Source organism: Lycorma delicatula, chromosome 1 (assembly GCF_047948215.1).
Source record: "Lycorma delicatula isolate Av1 chromosome 1, ASM4794821v1, whole genome shotgun sequence".
In the NCBI taxonomy this organism is placed as follows: domain Eukaryota; kingdom Metazoa; phylum Arthropoda; class Insecta; order Hemiptera; family Fulgoridae; genus Lycorma; species Lycorma delicatula.
Genome location: NC_134455.1, coordinates 134,577,391 through 134,595,410, shown reverse-complemented (window position 1 = coordinate 134,595,410; position 18,020 = coordinate 134,577,391). Strand labels below are relative to the sequence as shown.

General features: G+C 35.0%; 1 protein-coding gene across 1 annotated transcript in view; it reads right to left on the bottom strand.

Moving 5' to 3' along the window:
* LOC142317647 (uncharacterized) overlaps positions 1-18,020 on the bottom strand; it is a 134,286-nt gene that overhangs the window by 100,600 nt on the left and 15,666 nt on the right. Inside the window, exon 5 of the mRNA XM_075354202.1 lies at positions 1,705-2,712. Coding sequence (XP_075210317.1) covers positions 1,705-2,712 — 1,008 coding nt within the window. The remainder of the gene's footprint in view (positions 1-1,704; positions 2,713-18,020) is intronic.

Sequence of the window (18,020 nt, the reverse complement as noted above, 5' to 3'; positions counted from 1 at the left end):
CCCCGTAGATGGATGCAGGGAGAAATTTCCTCCTTCGAGCGCTGAATGACTCCCGAAGCTTGTTGCTTGTTGCAACTGCTGCAGCAGTACCGCAGCCGGCTCCACAATTGGGGTGGAAGTTTTTCTACGTGGACCACCAGCCACTGTACAAGTAAAATTAATTTGATCATCTGCCATATCTATCCCATGAGTATTGGCATCCAAAAGACCACACAGGCAGAGAGCACGTGCACCAATGTGGGGGCTTCATACAATCGGGGGCACCCTAGTTCCCGGAGGACATCATTATCAGTTCACACTGCAGAGCCACGCATTCCTCGGTACGACTGCTTACACCTTGAGTTTCGGGCCACCACCATGTGTGTAGATGCAGAAGTGAAGAATTTTGTTGACATTCATAGTATCTCTTGAGCGGTATGTTCAATGAAATGGTCTTGGAGAAGCAGGTGTAGTATGTGGATGTCTCTTCCAAGATGTGTTGTGAGATGTACATGTGTGTGTGGTGTCCAGTGACTTGCAGCCCTGTGTGGAGTTAGAAGAAAGGACTGCAGGGGCGGGATGTGGGGATGCCACTCCCCAGAGACTCATAAACTGAGACCCTCCATGTGTGGGGAAGAAAGTTAGTATAAGAATAGATTTGTTTAACAAGGTTAAATAAATTTATTTCAACATATATATTTATTTTTCCATATGTTTACTGTATAAAATTATTTGATTTTTTTTTTATTGCAATGAATCATCACTAAATAAATATAACGTTACATGTTTTTATAACATGTTTATGTTATTACAATAATTTGTCTATATATATACACGAGTATAAAAAACACTTGTGTACAATCCACAATAATTGGTAAAACACAATTCAATTTTCAGTTCTAAACCAGTACTTTATATATGGAACAGTACATCTACTAGAATAGTGATTAATTTTTCATATAAACTTCAAGTGAATTAACTTTATAACTCTGTATCATCTGCATTACTAGATTTCTGGAAAAATTTTGCTTTAACACATTATTTTTCCTTAAAAATCATTTTGTTTTTTAATTTAATTTATTAGTTTCAATAATGAAGGATTAAAGAATACATTAAAATTAGGTTTATGTAAAATAGTACAAGTATAAAATAGTATCTAATAGTATTAAATTGTGTTAAAAAAAAATTATACACACAACTTCTGCAGATGGCATTAAAAAAATTCTCTTAAAACCCCACTGTTTCTGAAATAGTAGAGTTGATTTTTAGTAAACATTGATTAATAATATGTTTCATGTTTTTAAATAAAGTAATAATTTCATATTCAGGTACCTTTTCAGAAATCACCCTAATTTCCATCATTTTTGTTTACACAGATATTTCATAATGTAAATGTAAATAAATAAATAATTTGATCTACTAATTACAGAATAATTTCATAATGTATCTTCAAAGTATAACTTACACCAAAAGATTTTTGACAAACATTACATTTTATAAACAATTTCTTTTCACCAGTGTGAACAAAGAGATGTGTCTTAAATTTAGATCTCTCTAACAGATTCTAAATAGAAATTGCAAGTGAATTTTTTTTTCACCAGTATGAAAGACAGGTGACTCATTAAAGTATAGTTTTGTCTAAAACACTTTTTATAGTCACCTGTATGGATATACAGGTGACTCTTTAAATTACAACTCTCTCTAAAAGACTTTGGATAATAATTACATGTGAATTTTTTTTTCACCCGTATGAATAGAGATATGCGTTTTTAAATTAGATCTCCGACTAAAAGATTTCTGACAGAAATTACATGTGAATTTTTTCTCATCTGTATGAATGAGCAGGTGACTCCTTAAAGAAGATTCATGTCTAAAGCACTTTTTACAAATATTACACGTGAAATTTTTCTCACCAGTATGAATATGCAGATGACGCTTTAAATGACATTCTTGTCTAAAAGATTTCTGACAATAATTACATGTGAATTTTTTTTCACTGATATGAATGGAGATATGTGTTATTAAATTAGATCTGTGACTAAAAGACTTCTGACAATAACTACACATGAATTTTTTCTCAGAAATGTGAATGGAAAGGTGTGTCTTCATAGTAGAACTACGAGTGAACGATTTTTGACAAACATTACACGTGAATTTTTTCTCACCAGTGTGAATCAAAAGGTGTTGCTTTAAATGGCCACTCTGACTAAAAGATTTCTGACAAAAATTACACGTGAATTTTTTCTCACCAGTATGAACAGAAAGATGTCTTTTTAAATTAGAACTGTGTGTAAAAGATTTCTGACAAAAAGTACATGCAAATTTTTTCTCACCAATATGAATTAAAAAGTGTTTCTTTAAACGAGAATTATAAGTAAAAGACTTTTGACAGACATTACATGTATATTTTTTCTCACCAGTATGGACAGAAAGGTGTTGCTTAAAATTGTCGTTCCGACTGAAAGATTTACTACAAAATCGACATGTAAATTTTTTCTCACCAGGGTGAAACAACAAGTTTTGCCTTAAATTGTCACTGCACCTACACGATTTAGGGCAAATTTTACACCTGAATTTTTTCTCGTCATCATGAATGAAATTGTTCTTTAAACAATCTTCATTATTGTAATCTACACTACTTAAAAATGAATTTAAGCATCCATCACAGTGTTTTCCTTTTTTTTTTCTAATCTGAGATGTTCTTTCATGAAGAACTGCTCCTTCACCATGATCCTGCAAACAAATTAATACAATGTTTATCCAGTAAAATGTCATTATAAACTTTAGGTTACATGAATCTAGTAGATTTAATTGTTTAACCCCTACGCATGAAATCCAAATAGTGATACTTTAAATTAAAATCTAGAAAACTTGATTATTTTTCAATCAAACTTACAATTTTAATAAAAAAATAGGTTAAATATTGCTTTTTACTAAGTTTGTTTTGTAGTCACATTAGAAATAAATTATATTATTTTGTCAATAAAAGTGGCAGGTAATTCCTGATTTTAGTTCAAGAATCCTCAAAATGATTTTAGTTTATCTTCCTCCTTAAAATGGATCAAAAGAACTTATTTAATTGAAATGTAATAAGACATTGTGATGAAAAAAAAATGTCTCAATGTTGTAACCCCGACAGGGAGTCTTACTGTTAAGAATTTGGGGGTTGGCGTCCCATGATCTCTTATTCTCTGCAGCTCTCCTTCTCACTAAAAATTGAGCTGCTGAACCTTTTAAATCGCACCATAAACACCACACAAATTACAACAGCCCTACATAGCAACACAACACATCTTATGCTGTTTCTTCTTACACTTACTGTGATGTTGCCTTATGAAATGCAACCGTAACTCAAAATTAAAATTATCATGTCAATGGGAGGATGTCTCTACATAGAGAGTCTTGAACAATGTTCTCTGGGCACCTGGCTGAACCCAGATGCATTAGCTCTAGCTTATGTACACATGGGTTCTGCAGGAGGTGGTATTATTTCCCCAATACTCATGGAACCAAAATTAATAGTCTTCAAAAATCCCTATGGTGGTTGGTGGTCTATCTAACCATTAGTCTTGAGAAAAGACCTCACTCACATTTGTCTGATGAGCATAACATAATGCAAGAAAATAATTTAAATAGTAATAAGTCCTGCCTACAATGTAGAAAATTTATATTTACAGTTCTTTGGAGTAATCAGGAAGATGACTCCCTTCATAAGGTCTCGCATTTCCTGATAAATAAGCTAATAACTGGATTAAGTGATTCCCCTAAGAATTTTAGAAAATCAAGAGATGGATCGATTTTGATAGACGTTTAGTGATGAGAAGGGTCGATTCGCTCTTACATCTGATCAGTATGGACGGTATTAGTGTAAGTGAGATAAGCCACAAAACCTTGAATAATATCTGAGGAGTAATTCTTTGCTGGGATCATCTATAGATGAACACTAGTGAAACTGCCCATGAACTTCATCCTCAAGGTGTTTAAGGTGAAATGATTTATGAAAAATCAGTGGAATGGAGGAACCTACTCCCTTTCTTAACTTAACGTTTAACCTTTCCGTACCACCGGAGAAAATAAAAGTAGGTTGCCTGTCTATACGAGTACAATGATTCATTCCCAACCCCGGGTGATATTTTCAGTGTCAAAGATGTGGCCACACTACAACTTCTTGCTCGAACATATCAATATGAACTCAACGCGCAAAACAAAGTCACAGTGACAGTGACTGCCAGGAGGAAGAAAAATGCATCAATTGTGATGGATCACAGTCAACTCGCTCATGAGATTGCTCCATTTTTAAAAAAGAGAAGGCAATTCTCAAAATCTGTATGGAGCAGAAGCTATCTTTGTATAGACAATATAGAAAGAAGCTTAACTCTAAGGAACCTGGTAAAAACAGACTCCTCTTTTGCATCCGTTACATCAAACAAACCCGTACACACACTGGTATTAACAGTGTAGATACTGCAGTGAATTAAAACAGCTTAAGATATTTTTTGATCAAGTTGTCTCACTCACAGCCACTACTTCAGAGCTGACTAAGAGTAGAGGCAAGAAGAAGAGTAATATTAGTGGAACACTGACAGTGGTTTACTGAAAACCACTTTAATCATTACATCACCAAATAAACTTTCCGCAGCACCATCTACCCAGCCAACTACCAAGATCCCTTTAAAGGGATATAACAAAAAAACATCTTTGACCTCCCACGCTTCAAAATCCCCACCACCATCTTGAGGTCTCTTCAAGGATATGGTGGCAGATGGTGTGCTCCAAGGAGCAAAGCACTTCCAAAATTCATAAACACAAATAAGGAAAACCAGACAGTATTCGATAGATAACCTGCACATAGAGTTGTTTGTAACAGGAAAAGAATATTTTAATGGGTACAAATATTACTCAGTAGAATTTTTGCCACCTCTGTTCTCACCATGAAGATTGGATTACTGGCCTTACTCCTGCCACCACCCCATTCAATCATCCTAAAGCATGATGCAGACATTCAATCACCGTATTTCTGCACCATGGAGGGCTACTGTGTCTTGACACAGTTTATGCATCCAGTCTCCTAGCTCCTAGAGCTAACCTAATAGCATGAATGGCATAAGCTTGGTATAATACACTAGTTGCTTTGTGTCCAGCCATTCACTTATCATATATTAAACCAATTTAGGTAGGTGCATCCTGTCTGTACTACAATATAAGACAATAATATCAACTTATTGTACTACAATATATCAACTTAATTCTGAAGGCGGCAATTTGCTCCCACGCTTAGGTACCTGAATGCCAGCAAGTGCCTGCCCACCATTTATAACCGCTTGGAGCTACTGGTTGATGGCAGACCATATTTCAAGGGTAGCTTCTCACAGCAACGTGGTAATTGTCATTCCCTTAAGTAAACTACTGATGCGAGTTGAACAATGCAACTGCATCAAGGAACTACCACATGATCCGACAATGCGGCTCACACCACATTGACTTGCCACTTTTGAGTGGCCAAATTTCCCCTTGACCTCTAAGTTGTAATTTAGCCTGAGTTCTGGCCCCTTAAGAGTGGGGCAGTCGAACATCATGTGTTTGTTCGACTGGACACACAGCTCATCAGTTGCCAGGCGGAAACTAATAGAAACTAATATTGCTTCAAATTGCCGTGGTTGTTGAATACGTGGGCCCTCGTTGCCCATAAAAATTAACTTGAGACATACCATGAGGCTCTAAAGCCTCCTCCACAAGCGGGAGATTGGCAACTGTTCAAAATTTAGATTCAATGCATTGTAATCACCGTTCTGGTACTGGCTCGGCCCAAAACTGCATCCCAAATACAGGCCACCCTACCTTTTCGCAATCTCCACATGCTACCCAAAGTTTCACCCATAAATCAATTGGGAGAGCCTTTTCAATACAGAAGTAACTTCATAGGAGGTTGTTTAAAAAACACCAGTGCGTACAATCAAGGCTCTGCGCTGGGCACTCCTAAAATTTAGAATTAGTGCTCTATTTCTATCCAACTTATGCGCCCACACGGGCACCAAGTAACTGATCATACTTTTGACGATACCTCAGTACACCATGTGCAATTGATGGCAGCCCATAGCCCTTCTGAGTAATCCTCCTAAGCTTGTGCATCACAGAGATGGCGTCTGCCGCTACTTGTTTAATATGTTTGTTAAACAGCAATTTCTCATTAAACACACCACCTAGGTACTTATGAACTCTAACTCAGATGACTACGTAGCCTTTATATTTAATTTGGAGGTTTCGACTGCACAATAATTTTTGCGCCCTTCAGAAGTATATACTTTGTCTTGGGCACAGAAATTCTTGAATTTTGATTGTCCATCCAGGCCTCTGCAGCTGACAAGACAGCTTGTGCTCTTTCTTCAAGCTGGTCGTGAATTACCACAAACTAAAAGGAGACAGTCATCGGCGAAAGCCTGGGCTGTGACCCTCTCTGGGAATGTCAATCCCACAAATCCGTCAAAACCAGGTTCCTCAGCAGGGGACTGAGAAAGGAACTCTGCGGGCTTTCCCTGGTTACGAACTTTTCCACAACCAGGCTCGTGTCTTTGATCAAAGCCATGCAGTTAGACAAATAGTCTCGCACCACAGCCTGTAGGACTTCGAGAACATTGAGGTGTTCTAACTCATAGAGGACAGAACTGCAACAAGGAAGGAAATGCTGCTACCTTTATGTCAATAAACTGACAAAACATATATACAGTCTGAGCTTTCCACCTTGTTAAGAGCATTTAAGATAAAATCTTCGGTGTCAACCCCTTCCATGAAGCCAAATTGGCCTCGATTTAGAAAAATTTCACATGATGATTTCCCAGAGCCATTCCATAGCCTTTCCGCCAACTTACCGAGAGCCGACAAGAGGCTGATGGGTCGATAACTGCCGACCCCACTCGGATCCCTTCCAGGTTTTAAGAGCATCCTCACCAAAGCTAACTTCCAACAAGTTGGAAAGCTCCAGCTAAAGCACTTTGAGAACAGCCTGCCAAGTGGCTTCCTTATACAGGTAGCAGATGGTGAAAAATAACCGGTCAAGTTGGTCAATCCCGGTGCCTTTCTCAGTGCCATTTGAAGACCACCCGGTCCATGTAACGGGATCCACAGCACGCACGCCAGGGAAGGGTGTTACACCCGCTCGCACGCCAACTTCTGCTTCACCTGCTGGAGCATCTGGATACAGGTGTTAATAGTGCTTAACTATTAACAGGTGTTAAAGTTTGGTCTCGACCAACAAGCCCGCATCTAACACTGAACAAGCCTTGCAATGGCTTTGGCCATGGTTCAATGGTAACATGGTTCTGCAAGCTGTCTGGGGTTGCCCTGTATCCCGCGCATCAAGTCCTGCCAACATTTGAGTTTGGCTTCCTTGATGGCATGAACGTATTTTCCACGAACGCGCCGGTACATCTGGATATATTCTGCGTGCGCATCATCAATGCTACTGCAGCGCTGGCACCATTTTCTAGCAGATGTGACCCTTGCGCTAAGATCAGAGGACCACCACTTTTTCTCCAAGTTTCCGCCTGCAATTAACAGTCGGTCTCTCAGAAACAGAGGTCATCACAGCTCCGGGCACGCTTAGATCAGCGGCCTGGCTACCGCACAGGACTCCGTCCATTGGCTTAGGCCGTCGTAGGACCCTGTCGCAATCAGTCTTGATAGCCCAACCAAATCGTTCAGCCACCAATTCCACCTCCTCGTTGCGTTCCATACGCCATCCCAACCCCTGTAGTAGAGCTACGCACATGTGCTGCAGCCTATCTTGATCCAGGTTCATTAGGTTATAGCGACCCAAATCTGGAGCTCTTCGACCGCCTCCGTAAACCATAAGTTATAAGCCTATGATCGCTCACACTGGCCTCAGGCCAGACAGTCCAGCTACTGGTGTACTTCTAAGCAGATCGCCCATCACCAATGTGATGACGATGTAACTTTCCCCCAGTTCTGAAGAGAAAGTTGGCGGTGCTGGATTCCTAGCCATGTGGGAATTCCGAGTAATGAACTTGCAGATTCTGCTGCTGAAGACTCATGTATGCAACCGTCCTTCCCGCTCGTATTATTACACCTGACTTTATTAATTGTGTAAAACACATCATTCGTGGCAAAGTGACTGAACTGCTACAATTGATAACAAACTTCGACTTGTCAAAGATACTGTGCTACTATAAGACCCCTCATACAGAAAAGTTCGCCGAGAGGAAGTGGTCCTTTGCCGATTGCGGTTAGCATACACGAGAGCTACTCACGAATTAGAACGCTCCATTACGCGTACAACGCGACAGCCACTTGACTGTGCACCACATCCTTGTGGATTGACTATGTTTCGCGGCCTTACATCTAAAATATAAATTCCCCAGAAGCATACGACAAATCCTGGGCAATGATAAGGAAACTTTAGAGTTTAAATCTTAAACTCCGGGTATTAAATCTTAGGGTAATCCATTTATACTCAAATATTTAATTTGCTGTAGTGTGCATAAGCTCTTCATTACTGTATGGCAGTTTGAAATGTTATTATTCTAATTAAGACGTAAAATGTAATATCTCTATGTGTTACAACAAATATGTTGTGTCCGGACGATAACTCCGTAGCGTTTTTCGCCCAGAAAAAAAATCTGAACAAGTTGCTATAACTCACAAAACTGATTACTAATTGTACTAATAATGGGGCGCAGATTTTGACCTTGTACAGATCACCTGCTGGTTATACCAGCTTTCCAACATTTAGATTTTCTGGTTTCCCTGATCCTAAGCATATTTACAATGGTATGAAAAATATTTAATAAAATCAAATAATTCCCATAATTAATTACACAAGCCTGCGATGGTTGTGTTCTTAATTTTTGATAATGTGATTCCTATACATTTTTTAGCACTGAATCTGAAAATAACCTTCATTTTTTTCAATCACGTCAGAATTTTTCGGAAACTGCAAATTTCAAAATTTGTAAAAAGTTGAAAAACTACAAAAATGTGATACAATAAAATAGGTATAAAACTTTTTTCTTTTTTAATAAATTAATATACATTCACGCTTTTGGCTTATACTGTGCATACTTATAGCTAAACAGTTGAGTGGTCTGAAGAGGTGGGTGGGTGGATTATTGATCTCTTAATTTCTAATGAAAATTGCCACAAAATAAGGCTAATTTCTATTACAGTGCATTTTTAAATATTATACTTTATTTTCTGTTTAGCCTCCTGAACTGTTAAGTATGGTATTACTTCAGAGGATGAATGAGGATAATATGTATGAATGTAAATGAAGTGTAGTATTGCACACTCTCAGGTCTATCATTCCTGAGATATGTGGCTAATTGAAACCCAACCACCAAAGAACACCGGTATCCATGAAATCCATATAAAAATAAGAAGTATCTTTACTAGGATTTGAACCTAAGAACTCTTGACTTTGGAAACAGGTGATACGCATTTTTAAATTAATTTATTTTTATTTATTTAATTAATTTTTATGAGGTACACCATGGCCTTTGGAAACCATTTCCACTCTTCACCCACCCACAATGACGAAGTATGAAAAATACCTATAATTTTATTCCATATGTCGAAGTTTCTTTGGACTCAGCTTCATGCTTTTTCTTCTATGTTCTCTATAGGGTTCATCTCTGGGTAATAGTTAATCTCTATGTAATATCCAGCAATAGTCTACCTTCATTGTAGGAGTCCATTTTCCTTGATACCTCCTTTCCATTTCTTTCATTTTCTGATGATATCTCTTACCCATCTCTTCTCTAACAGCAACCAAATTTTGAGGAAAATAGTCGGCATATGAATTTAGCAAATGAACCTTTCAAGTTCACTGAACAGCCTTAATTTTTGTACTTCTGCAGCATGTTCTCAATAATTGATTTGAAGTACAGATCATTCTTATTATTAAGTTCAAAATTACCATCTTTGAGAAGTTTCCTAATGGCAGGACCAGTAAAGACATCCTCTTTTAATTTGGTGGTTGATAAGACTGGAAATATGTCACAGATATATTTAAAACATTTATCTTCTTTTGGTAAGACTTTGATAAATCGCTTCATCAAGCCTAACTTGATATGCATAGGTGGAAGGAGAACTTTATTCGGATCAATGAGAACTTCACGAAGAACATTTTTGGTTCCAGGTTCTAATGAAGCTCTTTTTGGCCAATCTTTCCTTATCCAAGGATTTTCTCTATCTCTGTTATCCCATTCACACAAAAAAACAAGGAAACTTTGTGTATCCTTCTTGCTGTCCTAGGAGCATCAGCATTATTTTGAAATCACCACACATATTTTACTTATGATTGCCATATTTAATTTCATTGAGGGAATGCAAATTATTGTAATCCTTATTTAAATGGACAGAATGTCCAAAGGTTATTGACGGATTCATATTCCCATTGTGAAGGAAGAAAACTGTGAGATTTCTTTTGGATGAATCTATGAACAATCTGCAATCGGTACTTTCACACAGAATGTTAAATTGAGTCAAAAGTCCATGTACAGTGCAGAAGACTAATTCTATGGTTTGCTTTCGCCACACCATTGGAACTCCCAAATCTGAATGCTTCTTGTTCACTCTTTTACCACTGTCTAAGTCCTTGAATACATGTGTATCAAATATACTAGGGTGCCTTGATCTGTCTTAATCTATTTTCACCCTGAAATACGAGCGGTACACTTATCAAATGAACCTGTTATATTTCTTTTTTGCCTTTCCATCATTAACTTACGACAAATGTAACAAAATTAATCTGCACAATTTTTCTAGGCTCTTGAAGCAATTTTCAAAATGGAAAGTTTTGCTTTATGGCCTGAAAATATATTTTCCATTGTCAAAAACACGTTTGATCACAGAATGACAGAACGTTTGATAGAAAAAATCAATTTATGTACACTGATGGTTGAAACAGCACTGATAGTAGTTGCACAGTACATGAGCGGCACGGATAGTTGCCAATAAATATGTTTAATTTTGTAAGTTTTGTCACAACCTGTCAGCCAAGCTCTCCCACCGTTTCATCATCTTCAACCACCCTCCTCTTCAGACCATTCAACTGTTTAGCTATCAGAATGCATAGTGTAAGCCAATAAAGTGAATATATTATATTAATTATTTTTAAAAAGATGTATTATCTATTTTATAGCATTGCATTTTCGCAATTTGTAAAAGTTTTCAACTTTTACAAATTTTGAGATTTGTGAAAACTCCTGAAATGATGGTAAAAAATGAAGTTTATTTTCAGATTTAGTGCTAAAAAATACATAGGAATCAATTATCAAAACTTAAAAAACATTCCACACACAACCCAAATTTTGCAGGCTTGTGTTTCAAAAGAATTATTTCCAGTTTGTCAGCTGGCATTCATTTAGAGTTGTCAGTTATTGTGTGTTTAAATACAACATTTTTATTTACTTGTTAAGAAAGTAAAATTGATCTAATGACATTTAATTTTGATTACAAAAAACATTTTTCCACTTCCTCAGAGGTAATGCATGATCATTGCAGTAAATGTTAAGATATCAGAGCACAATGTGTATAATCTGATATTTCACATGATCAAGATAATTAATTGTTAAAGCTCATTCTAAAACCCTATTAACTTCTGAAAACGTATTCACACATCATTGGATGGACGACAGATTTCTAGAAAAATTTAATGTGATTGTCTTTGCTGTATTCTATCAGCTGTCACACATGAACCTGGGTAATATATAAAATTAATAAGACTGATTGCCAGTGGTGTCAGAAGTCAGAAGAATACTATTGGTTAATCTAATGAAGTATTCCTATGGTGCTATCCTATTTGGTTATTAGGCACTCCTATATGCTTCTCCCACTGAATAGATCATCTGGAGTAACAGGAAAAAATAAATGACTATTTACTGATAGTAAATTTAAATATTTATACAGAACCTTCAACTATTTACAAAGCAAAGTAGGAGATGGCTATAGAGTGTAACAATTGGAGAAAGGAAGTACAAAATATTTAAAAAACATGTGACAAGTGGCATTTTAAAGTCTCATTAGAACAGTTTCATGTAAAATGATCTGTAAATAATTTTAATATTCTCAATAAAAGGTTACATTATAAAATGGAAGGTATTACCTAGTTTCAGAAGCATATCTAAATTTAATATGACAAATCTGGGTGAAATAGTCTTGGTAAAACTGTAAGAAGTTGTTTGAAATCAAAGGAAGTCAACATTTTATTATTAAAATTACAGTGACAGGTGGAGAGATCTTTCAGCAGTTACAATATTATAAGTTGTTACCACATATATGACTAACTTAATATTGGGAGACAGCAACAGTAGCAGCTCAGACGTCAGCGAAGTAAAATATAAATTACATACTTGCACAATTGTACAAGAGTCACTCCTGCCACACAGATGACCGTGCAGTTCTTCCACCATAGCGGCGATGCAGCTCCACCATTCATAGGCTCCAATAAAAAAATACATATATGAGAGTATATTTTCAATTCATCGTCGACCACCACCTGGAAAATATACCAACAAGAAGAAGATGGAAGAAAACAGAAATTTCCTTGGCTACCTCAACAAGGGACCTCCCAGTGGATGCCAACATCTCCGCCGAAGTTGGAGGCCTGGCCAGCCCGCCAGATGCAGATGATACCTTCCCACCCCAGCTTCAATCGCCCTGGCTGGCAGCCTTAACAGCATAGGATTGCTCAAGGAGAACTACTTTGACCATGCTGGTGAAAGATTTCAATGGATGAGCCTTAACTCCCCGACTACTGTCAAGTCGACTTTGCTTAAGAACAGTTTCCGGACTCAACAACTCTTCTCAGAGCTAACGCAAAAAACGCCCCTTTTCAGAGCCACCACAAGGTTTTAAATTACAACGTATAATTGAAGCCATTTGGTGACAACAACAGCCCATCTCAGGGCTACTATAAAGTTTTTACATTGCCACAACTCGTCAAAGCCAATCTGCGACAACAACAGCCATTTTTAGAGCTACCATAAGTGTATAAGGCGCCACATACCGTCAAAGCCATTCAGCAACAAAACACGAAATATCTGCTAATGATATGTTTAAAAGAAACTTAGTCAGCAGTAGTGGAATATTTTCAATATTTTCAAGAAGATATAAAAATTGGCTCATTTGGAAATTTCTTTTTATTTGTGTATGAGAAAGTTTAAGTATTTACTAGTATGATTTTAATTTTTTATGCATAGTAGCTACTATTATAATTCATAATGATTTTCATGCCAAATTTTAACTTGATTACTTTAAACAGATGGCCTAATGACAGACTGACTGCCTTCAATATAATCAGTTAAATTTGACTATTAGATTTGCTATTACTAAAGAAGTAAAAATTGCTGGTTTTTTAAATGTTTATTTTGTTTTATTAATGAAGTAAAATTATTAAAACTTATCATATAATTTAATACAAAAATAAATTTATATCAACTAGAAGTCATATTTTTTAGATTAAAACATCTCTCAATCAAATTGCAAAGAAAAATTCATGTTGAAATAATTCTATATCATGCTATTGTTCATACATTTAAAAAGGTGTAATCAAATGATTTAACTTTCAACAACTGAAAAACAAAAGCAATATCCAAAAATTACCATTGGAATAGCCAAACACCAACTTATATTTTTTAGTTTACTGACAATTTAACAGTTAAGAATTTTCCACACACAGCAAAAATATAGCATTTATTTCAACGCCTTTCAACCTGTTCACTTTTGATATTTGTGAAAATGAAACTGAATGGAGACCAGCTTTTTAACTATTTAAAAAATTAAGCACCTCATTATATAACAAACATCACTTAAAGACACGAAAGGATTTTTTATATTCATAGGACCATAATCATTTTATTGTGGTATTGAAGAAGTACTAACCAGTGAAACAAGAAAACTACCTAGGGAGTGGCAAAAAAATTGTTACATATATCCGATTTTGGCGGGTTTTAGATATTGGTATGAAATTTTACAAAACAAAATTTTGTAAAAGCAAGAACATTTTCTAACAGCAAGAACTTTTATTTAAAAAAAAAAAAAATTGATAGTGGATATCAATTAAATCCTTGTGTGTTTCCTTGTATGTTAATCTTTCTTATGAGTTATCGTACTGCTGTTAGTTCTAATGCAAACAATTGCTTAGAGTCAAGTTTTTCATTTGCTTCATTTATATTATAAAATGAAGTGCATATTAACTGTAACATGCACTTTAAAATTTGTTGTTTACAACTGATATTCTTGTAACACTAAATATTAGGATTGGTTGTGTTATAAAACTTGTTTTAGGTTATATGAGATTTCAAATGTAAGTGCCATCTGGTATGTCACCCATTTTAACATAGAGATATCACTTCAGTTATTAAATTAAGAAATGTTTTGAGAAACATTGCTGTGGTACCAAATGGAAATATACATTGTTTCACTTAACAAAGTATAGTAACAAAAATCAAGACAAAAGAAACAAAAAAAAACAAATAAAAGAATGTAGAAGTGACCAAAGAAATGCCATATATAATCATAGAATAAAGACAACACGAAGAGAAATTGTATGTGTTAGTAAAAAAATATTCCAGAGTACATTCAGCTTGGGTGAATTGAGTGGAAAGCACACAATTCTTTGCTGTTCCTGGGGTCATGGATTATGTGTGTCAAATAATAATGCTATTGTCTCTAAGCCAAAATTTAAATCAATAATAATACTAAAGAAGTTTTAGAAAACTTTATTGAAAGGTTTACAAAATTACCATCTCATTATTGTCTGAACTCGACAGGAAACTGTATACGATGAACCAGCATGGAGTAGTAACATTTCAGATGGGAGCATATCCAGCTCAAAATGTAAGGGGGGCACCTTTCTGAATTTAACTTCTTTCATGGGGAAATGGTAGTCCATTAGGAGGGGAAAGCTGTGCAATAATACATAATAACAAAAGGAAGAATAAAATATTTATTTGGAAAAAACAAATGTATAATATTAGTTTGCAAGGATTAGATTCAGACTGTCTAACTACAGCTGCAACTAATTACTTCTTGTTATCAAAAACCCACTGTCAGTGAATGCTTAACATAGCTAATCCTTAACCGGTTTTCACCAATGGTACTTCTTAGTTATGTAAAGAGTGCTAAATGAACACTTCATAATACAAGTTGTGAAGGGCTGTGAAAGTATCAGCAGAGTCTTTCTAATTGTAGGGAAAAACTATTCGCTCTTTTTTAAAACCTCAATTATATCTGGGACTTCATGAATTACATTTTACATTTTTATGAATCCCAGTAAGGATTATTAGAGACCTCCACAATTCGGATGAATTTTTAGCTGGATGATTGCTTCTATGTTTCTACAGGCCAGCAATCCGAGTGGCAATTATAACAACATTTAAATGCATTGCTAAGTTGTCTGCTGCTTCTTTTAAAACAGCATAACGATCTCCGTATTTTCCCGATGAACTCTTAGCATGTCAAAAATAGTTTGAATGTGTTGGTTTCCTTTGTGTCTGATTTAGGCGCAATTGGATGGGTTTCCCCCAATCAGTATATCACAATGAATGAGGTTACATTCCCCTTGTTAGGTGACCTAAATTGGTCGACTTATTTGGTGTAAGTCTGAATTTCTATGTTGCGTAAAACATAATTTTGATTGGTATGAGCGTAGCACTGATTTAACTTTCAAATCTGAGAATTTTCTGAGGCATTCACAGTCACGAACAGTGCTGTCAAATCTGGACTATGAGTAGGGCTCACGCTTCTGTGGTTTCAGTTATTTAGTTTGAGAGAATCATGTTAGACTGGATGTAAAGATGTCCATTTGAGGCCTACATGAAGGCAAAATTTGATTTGTATTTTATTGATGCAAATGTCTGCCGAGGCATTTACATCGATGGCATCCCGAGGCCTGGCTTATGACTGTGAGATGTAATCAGTTAGAGGGTCTAAAGACGACCTCCGGTAAAGCCCCTCAGGGCTTGGAATGGAGAGGGTGGTGTGACAACTGGTAACATCACAAGGTGTGTGTCTTCTCCCTACGAATTGGGATGACTATGTCAAATGTCTTCAATTGAAGTGCATTTGTTATGGGTTCTAGTGTAGCAGAAAAATTAGCAATTAATGATGCTACTTACATAATAAATGAAGATCTACTTGTTGCTGTAAATGTTTGATAAACATTTTTCCTTGTTGCTGCATTCTCTCTTCAGCTAAGGTTTCTATTGCATTAACAGTATCAAAGAAGTGATCCTTAAAAACATGGATGCTCTTGTATTTCTCTGACCACCTAGTCTCACACAATTTAGAATCCTAGCAATAAGCTTGTATTATAAAACAATCGTGAAAGAATGTAATTATCACCTCAATTAGTTGCAAGACAGTTTTGAATTTCCAGGATAACTTTTAACGACAAGATTTAACGTTCACGACAAGGTTGAGCTTTTGAGAAGAGAATAGAAGTAGAAGGTTTTTTTGCAATCACTAGTCTTCAGTCATGCTGAACTAGCACTACAATTTGGCAGAAGACTGCTAAGTTGGTGGTGAAGCCTTAGTCTTCATAAATATTACAAATTGGTGCAGGTGCTGATCCTCAACAAGATTACGCTGCATTACAGTTTTCTGAAGTCACCTTGCAACATAGTTTGAAGGGAAGCGATTATCCCATTCATAGTATGATGATGTGTAATGAATGTGCATTATTAAATGTAGAGTAAATATAGTAGCCGCTATAAAAATTAAGAGTCTAAGGCAATTAATGGCTATCACTTAGAACAATAAAATACTTTGCTTTTAAAAACCTGTAAGCTTAATGTTTCATTCAGTATCCTACATGAATAATAGGATACTTCTATAATTTTCTATATATTAATATTATCTTTAATATTAATGATAATAAATACTTCATAATGTCAACATCTAAAATAGATATTTAATTAAAATGTAGAGTTAATACTAACAAAAATTACACTTACTGAAATATTACTTCAAGGTTATTTGCTTTAATAAATCTATGTAAGTATTAGAATTGATTTAACATGGTTACATAAATTTATTGCATCACAAATATTTATTTTCCCTTATATTTATTGTTTAAAAATATGCACTGTTTTTATTTTGACTGCAATGAATCATCAATAAATAAATATAACCTAACATGTTTTAACAACACATTTATGTTATTACAATAATTTGTCTACATACATAACAAACATTTGTGTACAAACCACAATATTTGATAAAACACAATTCATTTTTACTAAACCAATACTTTATATATGTAACATCAGATCTACTTGAATAGCGATTCAATTTTAATTAAACTTCAAGTGAATTAACTTTATAACTCTGTATCATATATTTCTGTTATATTACTAGACATCTATACACATTTTGCTTTTACAAATTATTTTTCCTTAAAAAACATTCTGTTTTTTAACTACGTTTACTACCTTCAACAATGAAGGATTGAAGAATTCATTAAAATTAAGTTTATATAAAATAATACATCTAAATGTTACGTGTTTAAACATTTTTTTAATATTATGCTAAAACGTTTTTCAATATTGCTAAAATAAATATTGAGATAACCTGAAACTTGATAAGAGAAACAAAATATTCTATATTTTAATGTAAGTTTGCATAGTTTACAATTTCTTTTGTACAGAACAGTTGCTAATTACAAGAAAAAAGTTTCCAAGTTTTCTGTAACCGTTAAGGAAACATATTTTTCTATTTAAATGAATTCTTAATAAAACAATTTAAAATGAAAATAGGCGTTGATTTAGAATATGATTCATTTTTTTAATAAAGTTATAGTTTTACATTCAGTACCTTTTCAGAAATGAGAATAACCTCCATTTTTATTTACACAAATATTACATAAGAATTTTTTCCCTGAATGGATCAGCAGATGTTTCTTTAATTAGATGTTTTTCTAAAATACTTCTGACAATAATTATATGTGAATTTATTTTTCATCACTATGAATGATGATATGTCTTTTTAAAGTAGATTTCTGACTAAAAGACTTTTGACAATATTTA